This window comes from Chiloscyllium plagiosum, chromosome 29 (genome assembly GCF_004010195.1).
Source record: "Chiloscyllium plagiosum isolate BGI_BamShark_2017 chromosome 29, ASM401019v2, whole genome shotgun sequence".
Lineage (NCBI taxonomy): Eukaryota > Metazoa > Chordata > Chondrichthyes > Orectolobiformes > Hemiscylliidae > Chiloscyllium > Chiloscyllium plagiosum.
The window spans coordinates 15,973,273-15,986,897 of NC_057738.1; the positions used below are offsets into that span (position 1 = coordinate 15,973,273).

The 13,625-nt window shown below is 38.7% G+C and overlaps 1 protein-coding gene across 2 annotated transcripts in view; it reads right to left on the reverse strand.

The window, feature by feature from the left end:
- The window catches only part of LOC122564397 (uncharacterized protein KIAA0895-like), a 43,750-nt gene that overhangs the window by 763 nt on the left and 29,362 nt on the right, over positions 1-13,625 (reverse strand). For both annotated transcript variants that reach the window (XM_043719196.1, XM_043719198.1), the window contains 3 exons: positions 9,912-10,044; positions 8,128-8,433; positions 5,696-5,793 (listed from right to left, as the gene is read on the reverse strand). In XM_043719196.1, the coding sequence (XP_043575131.1) occupies positions 5,696-5,793; positions 8,128-8,433; positions 9,912-10,044 (537 nt within the window). The remainder of the gene's footprint in view (positions 1-5,695; positions 5,794-8,127; positions 8,434-9,911; positions 10,045-13,625) is intronic.

A 13,625-nucleotide genomic window follows, 5' to 3' on the forward strand; every position in this document is an offset into this window, starting at 1 on the left:
GAACAGTTTAGGCTCGTACTCTCTGGAATTTACGAGAATGAGGGGAGATCAAATTGAGGTATTCAAGATGATGAAAGGTCTGGATAAAATAGACGTGGAGTGTATACTTCCTCTTGCTTCCTTCTCTATGACTCTATGGTACCTTGTGACCTGCTGAAAGTCATCATGCTGTAGCCAGTCAACTATGAGGAGCAGAGCTGGTCTAACTAAAGAGCAAAGCCACAAAAAGCAACATAACAATGAGGCATAAGCTGATCATTCCTGCAAACCCAATCAACCTCCAGGCCCTTTTGCATTTTCACTGCAGCAGACACCCAAGGAGCTTAAAGAGAAGCCTGCAGCAACAATGGAAAGAAAGGAAAATCATAAGTGGCTCACAGTGTAGTGCTGATTATCTGAAGCTTCTTGATGAAACCTGTTTTTCACCATCAGCAACTGAATCATCACATGAAGTTGTGACTCGTTCCATTGGCCGCCTCCTTTACTATCAAGATCAAGAAATGAAGGTCTGGAACCTTTACACTGATCTTGGCTCTTTGCCTCCCACTATGTTCATGTTTCTTCGCCAAGCATAAGGAGAAACACTGTCAGTTTTCTTGCAAAAAATAGCACAAGTAGCTACTGCCATCCCATAGTCCAGAGTGTTGTCATAAGCATCCCAGGCAGGACTCCCACTCTTATGCAGAATCTTGCACAATCAGAGCAACTTCTAGCCCATAAAGAGCTCCACACCAACCTGATCTGTCTGCACTTTGCAGATTGAATGCTGCACTTTACAGATTGAATGCTGCACTTTAACATAGCGTATTGATAATTGATTATTTTTCTATAGCAATGAACACCCATGCTCCTGCTGATATTAGCAAGACATCTTCAAAAACAATAAATTTTCATTACCAGTATCTTGCTCCCTGCTTCATCATCCATGCCCTTTGTTACTTCTAGAAGTCTACCTTCCATTAATTGAAGTAATTCAAAACTCATGTCTGCATCCTAATATATGTCCAGCCCTTTCACAACACCCATAATACTTGCTGAGCTACATTCACTTGATTCCAAAATTCTCATTTGTTTTCAAATTCTTCTGCAGCAATGTCCTCCCTACTATAATTCTCTCTCAATCAAAAAAAATCTTTCCTTAAAATTTTATACCTATGTTAAACTTTTGGAGGAGTAGATAAGAATTTTGTAGAACTTTTCCTGGGAGATTGGCACAAAGTTCAGAATCTGTATATGCAAGCTCAAAACTTTAAAAATGGATAATGTCAAAGTTGCTTATATTTAATAGTCTTGCTAAGTGGGTGGTACACTTGTGGACAGGACTTGTCTGGAAACAGAAACACAATGTTCTATTTATAAAATATTTTTATTTTGCCTGGAAACATGCTGGAAGCAGGACTGAGTGGGAAACTTTAAAGAAAAATTGAATAGATATTTGGGGAAGTTCAGAATTCTGACAACATGAGTTCAAATCTCACTGTGGCAAATGATGAAATGGTGAAACTTAATTCAATGAAAAATCTTGAATTAAAAAAAAGTGATTGAATAGTGATTATAACCCTCTGGGCAATTCTAGATGAGCAATAAATGCTGGCTGAGCCAGTGTTACCCATATCACATATATGAATTGCTTTTAAAAGTGAATGATTAAAGGGCAAGGGACTGTTTATTGGATCAACCTGATGGATGGAATAGTTTCTGGTTGTGTACTGGTTATACTCCTGTTGAGACAGAAGGACTGAGACTAAAGACCTCATGGCCCTTTTTCATTGAATATATTCTCACATTTTATTAAGATGAAACTGAATTTTATTCAGGCTCAAATGCCCAATTTGCAGAATTAAAGTGGAAACAATATGTATCCTGTTGTTGTTAAAGTTCACAATATAACCAACCTTTGTTCTCTGGTGAATTTTAAGGAATAAAGAAATTGGGCACCAAGTACCGAAATCAGGTGCTTCCAGGTGACGTGCACAGAATTAAGTACAGACCTCTAGAGTCACAGAGATGTACAGATTGGAAACAGACCCTTTGGTCCAACTCGTCCACGCCAACCAGATATCCCAACCCAATCTAGTCCAACCTGCCAGCACCCAGCCCATATCCCTCCAAACCCTTCCTATTCATATACCCATCCAAATGCCTCTTGATGTTGCAATTGTACCAGCCTCCACCACATTCTCTGGCAGCTCATTCCATACATGTACCACCCTCTGCGTGAAAAAGTTGCCCCTTCGGTCTCTTTTATATCGTTCCTCTCTCACCCTAAACCTATGCCCTCTAGTTCTGGACTCCCTAACCCCAGGGAAGAAACTTTGCCTATTTATCCTATCCATGCCCCTCATAATTTATAAGGTCTATAAGGTCACCCCTCAGCCTCCAACGCTCCAGGGAAAACAGCCCCAGCCTGTTCGCTAGTTCTCCCTGTATTCCATGAGATCTAACCTTGCTAATCAGTCTCCCAGGGGGAACCTTGTCGAACACCTTACTGAAGTCCATATAGATCACATCTACATCCTGCCTCAGGCGACTGACTGTGTGGAGTTTGCACATTCTCCCAGTGTCTGCTTGGGTTTCCTCCGGGTGCTCCGGTTTCCTCCCACAGTCCAAAGATTTGCAGGTTAGGTGAATTGGCCAAGCTAAATTGCCCGTAGTGTTAGGCGAAGGGGTAAATGTAGGGGAATGGGTGTGGGTGGGTTTCGCTTCGGTGGGTTTGTGTGGACTTGTTGGGCCGAAGGGCCTGTTTCCACATGTAAGTAATCTAATCTACTGCTCTGCCCTCATCAATCTTCTTTGTTACTTCTTCAAAAAACTCAAATCAAGTTTGTGAGACATGATTTCCCATGCACAAAGCCATGTTGACTATCCCTAATCAATCCTTGCCTTTCCAAATACATGTACATCCTGTCCCTCAGGATTCCCTCCAACAACTTGCCCACCACTGATGTCAGGCTCACCAATCTATAGTTCACTGGTTTGACTTTACCGCCCTTCTTAAACAGTGGCACCAGGTTAGCCAACCTCCAGTCTTCTGGCACCTCACCTGTGACTATCGATGATACAAATATCTCAGCAAGAGGCCCAGCAATCCACTTCCCTAGCTTCCCACAGAGTTCTCAGGTACAACTAATCAGGTCCTGGGGATTTATCCGCCTTTAACCATTTCAAGACATCCAGCACTTCCTCCTCTGTAATCTGGACATTTTTCAAAATGTCACCATCTATTTCCCTACAGTCTATATCTTCTATATTCTTTTCCAAAATAAATACTGCTGCAAAATATTCATTTAGTATCTCCCCCATTTTCTGTGGCTCCACACAAAGGCCGCTTTGCTGATCTTTGAGGCCCTATTCCCTCCCTAGTTACCCTTTTGTCCTTAATATATTTGTAAAAACCCTTTGGATTCTCCTTAATTCTATTTGCCAACACTATCTCATGTCCCCTTTTTTCCGTCTCGATTTCCCTCTTAAGTATACTCCTACTTCCGTTAAACTCTTCTAAGGATTCACTCGATCTATGCTTCCTTCTTTTTCTTAACCAAACCCTCAATTTCTTTAGTCATCCAGCATTCCCTATACCTACCAGCCTTCCCTTTCACCCTGACAGGACTATACTTTCTCAGGATTCTTGTTATCTCATTTCTGAAGGCTTCCCATTTTCCAGCTGTCCCTTTACCTGCGAACATCCACCTCCAATCAGCTTTCAAAAGTTCTTGCCTAATACCGTCAAAATTGGCCTTTCTCCAATTTAGAACTTCAACTTTTAGATCTGGTCTATCCTTTTCCATCATGATTTTAAAACGAATAGAATTATGGTCGCTGGCCCGAAAGTGCTCCCCCATTGACACCTCAGTCACCTGCCCTGCCTTATTTCCCAAGAGTAGGTCAAGTTTTGCACCTTCTCTTGTAGATACATCCACATACTGAATCAGAAAATTGTCTTGTAATGCTTAAGAAATTCCTCTCCATCTAAACCTTTAATACTATGGCAGTCCTAGTCGATGTTTGGAAAGTTAAAATCCCCCACCATAACTACTCTATTATCCTTACAAGTTTGTTTCTCAATTTCCCTCTGACTATTTAGGGGGTCTATAATACAATCCCAATAAGGTGATCATCCCTTTCTTATTTCTCAGTTCCACCCAAATAACTTCCCTGGATGTATTTACTCTATTAACAATGTACCTCAAGGAAACTTGAGACTACTTTGTATTATCTTGTTGGCACATTTATGTAATTAATAATGTCAAGTTGTACTGTATATAAACTTAGCGATTCAAAAGTTTAAAAAATAATTTGTATGCGTTATTGGGATGTTGTTCAGAAGATTTTAATTTGGCATACCTCCAAATGTGTACCTCCATATGTAACTTTGAGAAAGAAGACCTGCATTTATAGCTAGGGTGCATTTGCACATTTGGGCTGCAATGAGTCTGGTATTAGCTTACTTAGTAGATGCCTAGACTGCAATACTGAGTAGTAGAATGACCTGAGGATTCAAGTTGATTACAACCTCTGGTCAAATGGAATACAAGGCAAGATTGTTGTAGGAAACCTTGGAGAACTCTTCTCATTGTCAAAAATTTGCAAATATGTAAATAGACATACGTGTTTAGGCTAAATATTGCAAAGGATGCCTGCAAAAAATGTCTAAAAATATTGATACTGCAAGGGATAGTATTTGTGATATGACAGTTGCTGGGAGGCTTATGGGAATAGGGGGTGAAGGGAGTGTACATCAAAAAAAAAGTATTATACCATGCTTTAACTTGTCAAATGTCAATTTTTATTGTTCAATAAACGTTAATATTTGACATTGTAATTAATGATTGTCCTTTCTATCAATAAGATTTTCCTCAACAAGAACTTTCTTACTCTGGGTTTAGCGCACAGACCAAATCGCTACGTTTGACTAACCAGGGTGAAACTTTGTCTAGTCATTCAGTTTTTTTGATACCTTTCCAAACAAGAATGGCAGTTATGCACCATTTTACACTGTGGCTGTATGATTTATAATATCACATATGTATTTGCTCAGACTGGCTTCATGGTGGGCATTCAGTCATTTACACAGTGAACTGTACATGTGGCATGTTCAAGAGATTTTCAATTTGGACACCATGTTCTAATTTAGCATTCAATCAAAATGCTAACTGCTAAAATTGATACTTAGGAATTTGACTGATAACTGGTTTGAATTTGGAATGGTGCAACTTCTGTCAGTTTTCCATCGCATACTTATGGACCACTGATATCAGAATGAACAAAATCACTACAGATGTTTGAATATCAAGTGTCTGAATATAATGTAAAGTTGTTGTTATATCCATGACACTGGTCTTTAGTAGTTTAATATCTCTAGGTTTTTTTAAAATCAAGTCATAAAATTAAACAAGGCAACTTAAAATCAATCATGAAAATATGGATTTGGAAGCTTTTTATAGTCCTGCTTTATATTCCAGAGTTTGCTGCTATTTTGAGAGTCTGAGCTTGGCAAAGAATGAGCTAAAGAGATGATAGCTCGATGGACTCCTAGGAAAGGTCCAGGGCTACCTTATCAGTTTTAGTTAGTTAACCATTTCAGTTGTTTATATTTGTATCAATTGAAAATGGGCTGAAAGTACTATGAATGGTTGTATCAAGAACAGAAAAGATAGTATCAACAGCAGTAAATTAGTCCATCAATTCAACTGACCTTTCCCAATGCTGTTAAAAGCTGAAAGTCAATGTTACCTCTGTGTCTCAGAATTTTAAGAATGCCATCCAAATAGACTTGGTCTTTGCTGAAACAACCTATAAGACAAAAGTGAATATTTCTCCTTAATCATTTTTCAATGATCAAGAATAACTTCTTTGTTATATCTGTCATTAGGGTTGGGAGGAAGGAGAATAAAGAAACAAAGAAACAGTGTGTGGGGGAAAGAGGTGCATATTATTGAAGGTTTTCATCTTGCACTCATCAGGACAATCTGCAAGAAATACCAATTCAAAGGGAAATCCAAAATTTATACAAAAGGTGGAGTGTGCTAGTTGATTGGCAAGTCAGTGACTTTCAATATTTAGCAGACACCCAATTTAGGATGAATGAAAATTTGCTGTAATTAAATATTGGGCAGTAACATGCTCCAAATAAATGCCAATGACCACCTCCAACAAGAAACAATCCACAGCCCTTTGACATTTATTGGTGTTACCATGACTGAATCCCCCAGAAGCAACATACTTGGGGTTACCATTGACCAGAAACTTAATTGCATGTTAGAGACAAAGCATACTGCAGCAAGTAACTCAAATCCTGATTAGCCAAAGCTTGTCTACCACCTACTCGTCACAGGTCAGGAATGAGATGGAATACTCCCCACTTGTCTGAATGTGTGCAGCTCCAAAAACACTCAAGAAGTTTGTCACCATCCAGGACAAAGCAACCCAATTGACTGGTACCACATCCACAAGCATCCATTCCCTCCACCACAGATGCTTAGCAGTTTGTGCTATCTACAAAACGCACTGTAGAAATTCACAAAATATCCTTAGAAAGCACCTTCAAAACCCAAGACCACTTCCATCCAGAATGACAAGGGCAGCAGTTACATGGAAATATGGCCACCTGCAAGTTCCCCTCCAAACCATTCATCTTCTGACTTGGAAAATCTGCTAGTACTGTTTTCCTGGATGCTTTACAGATTATAACAGCTGGACATTTTTTGTATTTTTCTACAGTTTCCCACCTGATTGACAAGCTGGCTGCCCATGAGGTAGGAAATGCAGCAAATGGATACATCCAAGGACCAAAGAGCAGGTAATATAGCAGAGAAAATAAAAGATTATGTGCAAAGGCAGATCCTGATCAGACTGATGGGTAGGGGAATAGATACTTTGAGAAGTCAAAGGGATAGAATGGAGGAAAAACCATGAAGATACGGGAGGTCATAAGAGAGTCAGAAATCATGAAGCTAGAAATAGCTACACTTGGTGGCTTCGATATGGGAGGAACATTCTCACTCAAGGCTCACAAGTAATGCTATTAAGGAACTTAACATATGGATACTGCCCATCATATCTCCAAGAAGGTTTCTAAAAATAAAGTAAAAATGGAGGCACATCACCTCAATAAAATCAGTAGCTGATATCCACATCCTGACAGTGTATAATCAAACACTTCCTGTTGCACATCCATTAAAATTGGAAGTAGGTAGATTTGTCGGAACTTAGTGTAAGGCTGGTCTTAGCCAGGAGAGTACTCTTCAGCACTGTTGAGTTCTTGCTAGGAATTCAGCTTCGGTTTTTGTCTAGATTTCTACTCATTACCAACAAGCACATGTACAGTGAAGATGGACTGTGAATCAACCTACAAATTGTATGTGATGGATATCAAGCCAGTGGATGCTGAAACATCACTGCCTTACTACCCGCAGGGAATTAGAAATCATCTATATAATGCTAGATAATTCTGGTTATTTTTCTCCCTTCTCTTTTTTGTGAAGGAATGAATAATTTTCTGGGATCCAGTTCCATATACACTGTCAACTTGCTGATTGCTTGTCTCAACACAAGCCAATAAACAATGATGTGGAATTCTATCTCTGATAACATCAAGGCTAAGTCCAATGCTATCCTCTTTAATGTCCATATGTGTCTGCAAAAGGTCCCTGGACAGTAGAACAAGAACAATGGCAAATCCTATTTGACATCAGGGTTTCACAGCTGAGATCTGCAAATGTCAGCACAGATCAGGATCAAATTTGGGGCCTTCCTGGTCTACATTGTTCAGATACCCATTTATCTCTTGGAGATAAACGTATCATTAAATACTGAAGGCTAAGCGTACGCTAAGTAGGTGCATAAGGGAGAAAAACAATAGAAGAATATGATGGTAGAATGAGAACTCGGCTCAGATGAAGCATAAATACCAACATCAACCAGTTGTGACCAATGACCTGTTTCTGTGCTATAATTCACATAAAATTATTTGCATTAGATAAGGATCACCTTTGAATTTCCTGCAAAAGGAAGGCTGAAGACTGGTTACATGATTGCAAACAGTCAAAGTTGTAGAAACAAAAATCTCAAGCTTTTACTCCATGAGTATGATTGCTAACCATGTTTCACCAGAATAAGTTTCTCTACCTGGTTGGGATGTGTCAGTTTGACCACGTTTGGCTCGTACACAATAATCCCACCGAGTATTTGGGTTTTCCACAAATTTGCCAATGTCGAGGAAGAGTTCCCGAAAGGACATGTGGCTGGCTTGGTAGACTGTGTAGTATAGCAAAGCTGCTCTCCAGAGAAAAGGGTCTTTGTGGAACAGCACACTGTGGATACTGGCCAATCCCTCTTCAGTTGGGTTAATTGGTTTAAGTCCATATTTTTTACGACCATTCCAGTTACACCAGGGCTGTAGATTGTTGTTTAAACCTCGAAGATAATGGGTCCCTGCACAAGGAATTCAATGTTAATTTCACAAAACTGACTGTAAAAGGAACATAGTCGATATATTAACCAATCCTTAGACCCAAATAAAGTTGTCGACACAATACACAGTTTTTGCATTCCCATAAATGCTACTGCAGATTGGTTTAATTTAAAGAGAAAAAAACTGTTTCTTTTCTCTCATCACTGGATCAAAACTTTTTATGCTGTTAAGCAGAAGTTTGCCCAAGTTTCCATTTGTTGCTGTCAGTGAGTGTGGTGGCGCCTGTAGTTAAACATTTTTTCCCCAAATCATTCACTAATATCACATGCTCAGTCTACCTCAATTATTAAAAATAATTTTGAAGTGATAGGTTTGTTACAAATGTGTACCTATCAAGGAAATATTACTCTCAAGATATATCTTCAGAGAAAACTTGTGCACTACTGTATTCGAAGGTCTATTGCTGAAATTTTGAAATGACTGGAGAAATTCTTGGAAATAAATTGATGTGCCATCCTTTATAGATATTATCATTTCTCCACTCAATTCTGATGAACCAATTCAAACATAATTGTGTTAAACAGTGTTCAAATCATATTCTCAGAATAACAGAAGAAGCATATTGATTTTTTTTTAAATTAAAGCCACAACAGAGAAAAACTATTTGAAAGCTTAATATTTGAACCAGTCTTTTAAGGAACATTGCAGCACAGAAAATCTACTTGGTTTGTCTGCATTGCTCTGTCAGGAATATCAGCACCCTGCTGTCCACTGAATTAGTGAAAGTGAATGCTCCATAGATATTTACATCTACCAAAGTTTTCTTACACTAACACAAGGAGACAGATACCACATTGTATCTGTCAGCACAAAGAGGACAAGATTAGTGACATTTTAGGCTGCTTTCAACTGAGATGGAGATATCACCCAAGAATGACAGCCCAGTGTGTGGATACATCATGAGTTGGAAGACAGAAAAGTAAAATGGAATCCAAATGATAAAAATTGGTGTCTAAGTTGGAGAAACTTTGATCCTCTTTGTAAGAAATCAATCAGAAAGCTGATGATGATGATGATGCTTGTGTTCAGGTCTCAAGAGTGGTGCCGTAATTCCTGTGAGCAGCTCAGGGGTCATGATTCTGAAGAGCAATGAACTGGGATTACAACCACCCAGACATAACTTTCACAAAATGCATGCAAATCTGTGATAGCAGTCTGCAGGTTCACCATAAATACCTTTATGTCAGCCCTGTTTTCTAATATATGTTCACAGATATACACTGTGGTGGATCGAAGATGGGAATATATTTCAAGATTTTGTTTAGTATTGGAAAGTTAGTGCACAAACTCTCAACTTACTAAAATAGTCTTGAATTTTAAAGTTGGAACAAATGCTCTGGTTTATCACCTCAAGGCAACATTGACTCCCCTATTGATTTCAGCACTGACTCCCCTATTTTGAGTCTCAGTTCTGAAACATCAATGAAGATTCTCACACCTATCTCATGTCTCAGCATCCCTTCCAGCCAGTGCTCTCGAGCAGTGGAAACATTGATGGTCAGAGTTGGGCGTCCATTCACTATCGTCATGGAGGCACGAGAAAGCAGATCATCTGTTAAATGGACTGCAATCTGTAGAGTTCAAAAACTAAATTGTACTTAGAATGTATATGGAACATCAACAACTTGCAGTAACTAAGGAAAAGTGAATAATGTGAAAAATATACAGAAATCTTTCAATGAAATCTAATGAAACAGAACTATGAAATGAAAAGTACCCTTGAACTCATGGACTTCATTTACTCAGCATTAACTCTTGAGTTTCATATAAGCATTTTCAGAGGAATCTAGTACAATAGATTTCTTCTTGTAGGGAAATGATTCATGCACAGCTAAGAGTGCCCAGGTTCAACGCCTGCCACAAGAGATCTATCTTTGGAACTGGTAAATGAACTGATATCAGATCTCAAGAACAGTGAGACAAAAAGAAACATCAGGTAGGGTTCCTGGAACTGACACGTTTTCAGGGACATTCACTAGTACTGTGGGGGAAGAGGGTGTTAGAATGGCAGGGATCACGAACCTGAGTGGGGAGACAAGAGTGAGGGGAATGAAAGGTAGAAAACAAAACAGAAACAAGAGCTAGAGCAAACAGGGCTGGAATATAAATACAAGTGTAAAATGTCAAATAATCGAAACGTACTACATCTAAATGCACAATCATTCAATATAAGGCAAGAGAGTTAACAGCACACAAAGTTGTAAATCAGTACAATATGATTGTGAATACAAAGTCATGACAGCAGGTGACTAAGGCTGGGAACTGAATACAGTAAATTCAGTGCAATAGTGAGAAAGAATATTAGGTGCAGAAAATCTAAACATAAAATCAGTTGAGTCAGAACTCCCAACAAGGGATGGAACGTATTGATGGAAGCAGTCTATAGCTTTCCAGTAAGGAAAGTGGCGCCAGTAAGGAAGGGGTTTGCATTAAAGAGGAAATCAGAGATGCACACAAGGGTGCAACTGTAAAAATTGATGATTTTAATTTACAAACGAACAGGGCAAGCCATTTTAGCAATAATATTGTGGCAGATGAATTCCTAGATTGTTGTGAAGTCTTGGGGACCAACTGGGGAACAGAGTATTCTAGATTTGGTTTTGTGAGATAAGCAGGCATTAATTAATTTTTTTTTGAGAGGTTCATTAGGAATACAGTGACCACTACATGATAGACATTTTCATTGGGATAGAAAGTGAAGGGGTCCAATTTAAAATAAGGATCCCAAACAGATCTATGAAGGTGTGAATTTACTGCAATAGACTACATAGCTAAATTAAAAGGCAGTGGATAGACAATAATTAATAGTTCCAAGAACAGCGTAACATATATGTGTGTGTATATATAGGTGAAAGAACACAAGAGGAAAAGTAATCCTATCATGGCAGACAAAATAGTTAACAATAATATTATAACCAAAGGGGAATCATATAAAGCTACTAGAAAAAGTCACAAGCCTGAGAACTGGGATCAGTTTAAAAGGTCAACAAAGGTGAACCACATGGTTGCTGAAGAGGGAAAAAGTAGAGCATGAGAGTGAACTTAAAAGAAGACTACAAGAGCTTCTGTGGCTGTATAAAAAGAGAAAGATTACTGAAGACAAATGCAGACCTCTTTCAATCTGAAACAGGAGACTGATAATGGAGATCAAGGAAATGGCAGAACAATTAAACAACTACTTCAGCTGTCTTCACAGAAAACACACATAACGTCCCAAAAATGCAAGAGAAGCAAGGGTCAATTGGTCACGAGGAATTAAAAGAGATTAGGTTAAAAGAGTTGGAGAAATTAATGAGACTGGAAGTTGTTAAATCCCCAGGGCTTTATAAATCACTATTCCAGAGTGCAAAAGGAGGTTGTCATTAAAATAGCAGATGTGTTGGTGGTGACCTTCCAGAGGTATGTAATTTCTGGAACCATCCTTGCAGATTGGAGAGTGGCAAATGCAAGGCCACCTTTTAAATAGAGGGAAGGAGAAAACTGGGAATTGTGGATTGATTCGCCCAACATGCTGGAGTCTATTATAAAGGATCTGGAATAACAGGACACTTAGTGTAATTCCATTGGTGTTTTCTAAGTCAACATGGATTTATGAAAGAGAAATAGCGTTTGCCAAACTGACTTGAGTTTTTTTTTGAGTAATTACTGGAATTAATAATGACAATCAGTGAATGTGATATATTTGGATTTTCAGAAAACTTTTGAAAAAGTCTGATTGAAGATGTTTGTGTGCAAAATCAAAACACATGGGATTGGTAATAATATACTGGCAGAAGTTAGCAGACAGGAGACTAAATTTTCCCAAACACTGAATAACATGAGCAACAGCAAGGCAGTTGGTAAATTTAGGAAGACATAAATAATGAGATTACCAATGTCAAAAAAGGCCAAATTTTGCACACACGTTTTTAACGGCTACAGGAGAATCTTGCTAGTGTGTGGTTGATGGGTCTGTTTGCATGCAGTAACATAGAATTAATCTTGTATAATTGATATGCAGGTTGCTATTTTTCAAGGCAGCAGAGAGAAACTAGGTGGTGACAATTCCCAGCTCAAAAACCAGGGCAGTTACCTGGTGGCTGCAACTATTCTGCATCTTCTTAAGGCATCTATCTTGGCCAGCATTCACAAACATCCCAAGCCAAGCTCGTTGAGTATTGACCATCTGCACTTTCCATTCATGGAGGCTGGTATTTGTCAAGTACCAGCCTCATATCATCATCGCACATCTCATACATATTACAGTTCTGTACTTCAATAGTGGACATCGGACCTCACCAACAAAGTTTATTGTAATGCTGTTGTCAGGCTGCCCTGTTTGTAGGAATGCACACCCATCTCATATGTTGGAACAGGGTGCATTTCAGACATATTAGATTGCTTTCTGAGCACTCACTCAGTCTGTGCCTACTTTGTTGCTGACAGCATCTCTACCTTGAATTACTTTTTTGAACATTGCTGCCTCATTCAGAAATTACAGACTCACAAAACATGTTTGCCTTGCTGTTTAGTCTAGATAAATCCTTCAGTTATCAGTCAAAGAGGTTATGGTCACTGTTTTCCAGGTGACCTTTTACACTGGGGTCATTTATTAAACCTGCCCAGATCTCTGGTTGAATAAAAAATATATTGTTCTGGAAAACTGCTCCGAATATACTCTCTGAATTCTTCCTCATTGCTACCTCTGCCAGTTTGATTTTTCCAATTTACATGAAGATTAAAGTCACCCATGAAGTATCGTGCCTTTTTACATGCCCTCACCATTTTCTAATTTATTTGCTATCCAACAATATAGTCACTATTAGAGGCCGCTAGATTACTTTCAACAGTGTGATTTTACCCTTCTTATTTCTTGCCTCCACCAATATGGATTTTGCATTTTCCAATCAAGATAATTTCTTGATATCGTACCTATTCCATCTTATACTAACAAAGCTACCATTCCAACCTTTCCTTCTTCCCGAACCTTTCGAAAAGTCACATATCCCTGAATATTTAGCTTCCAGCTTTGAGCTCTTTGTGACATATCTCTGTAATGGCTATAAGATTATGCCCTTTAAATTCTGAGTCATTAACTTTGTTCCAGATACTACTGCATTTAAGAGTCACTAATTTTACTTGTTTACTATATTTCCCCTCTTTGAGCCTCTGT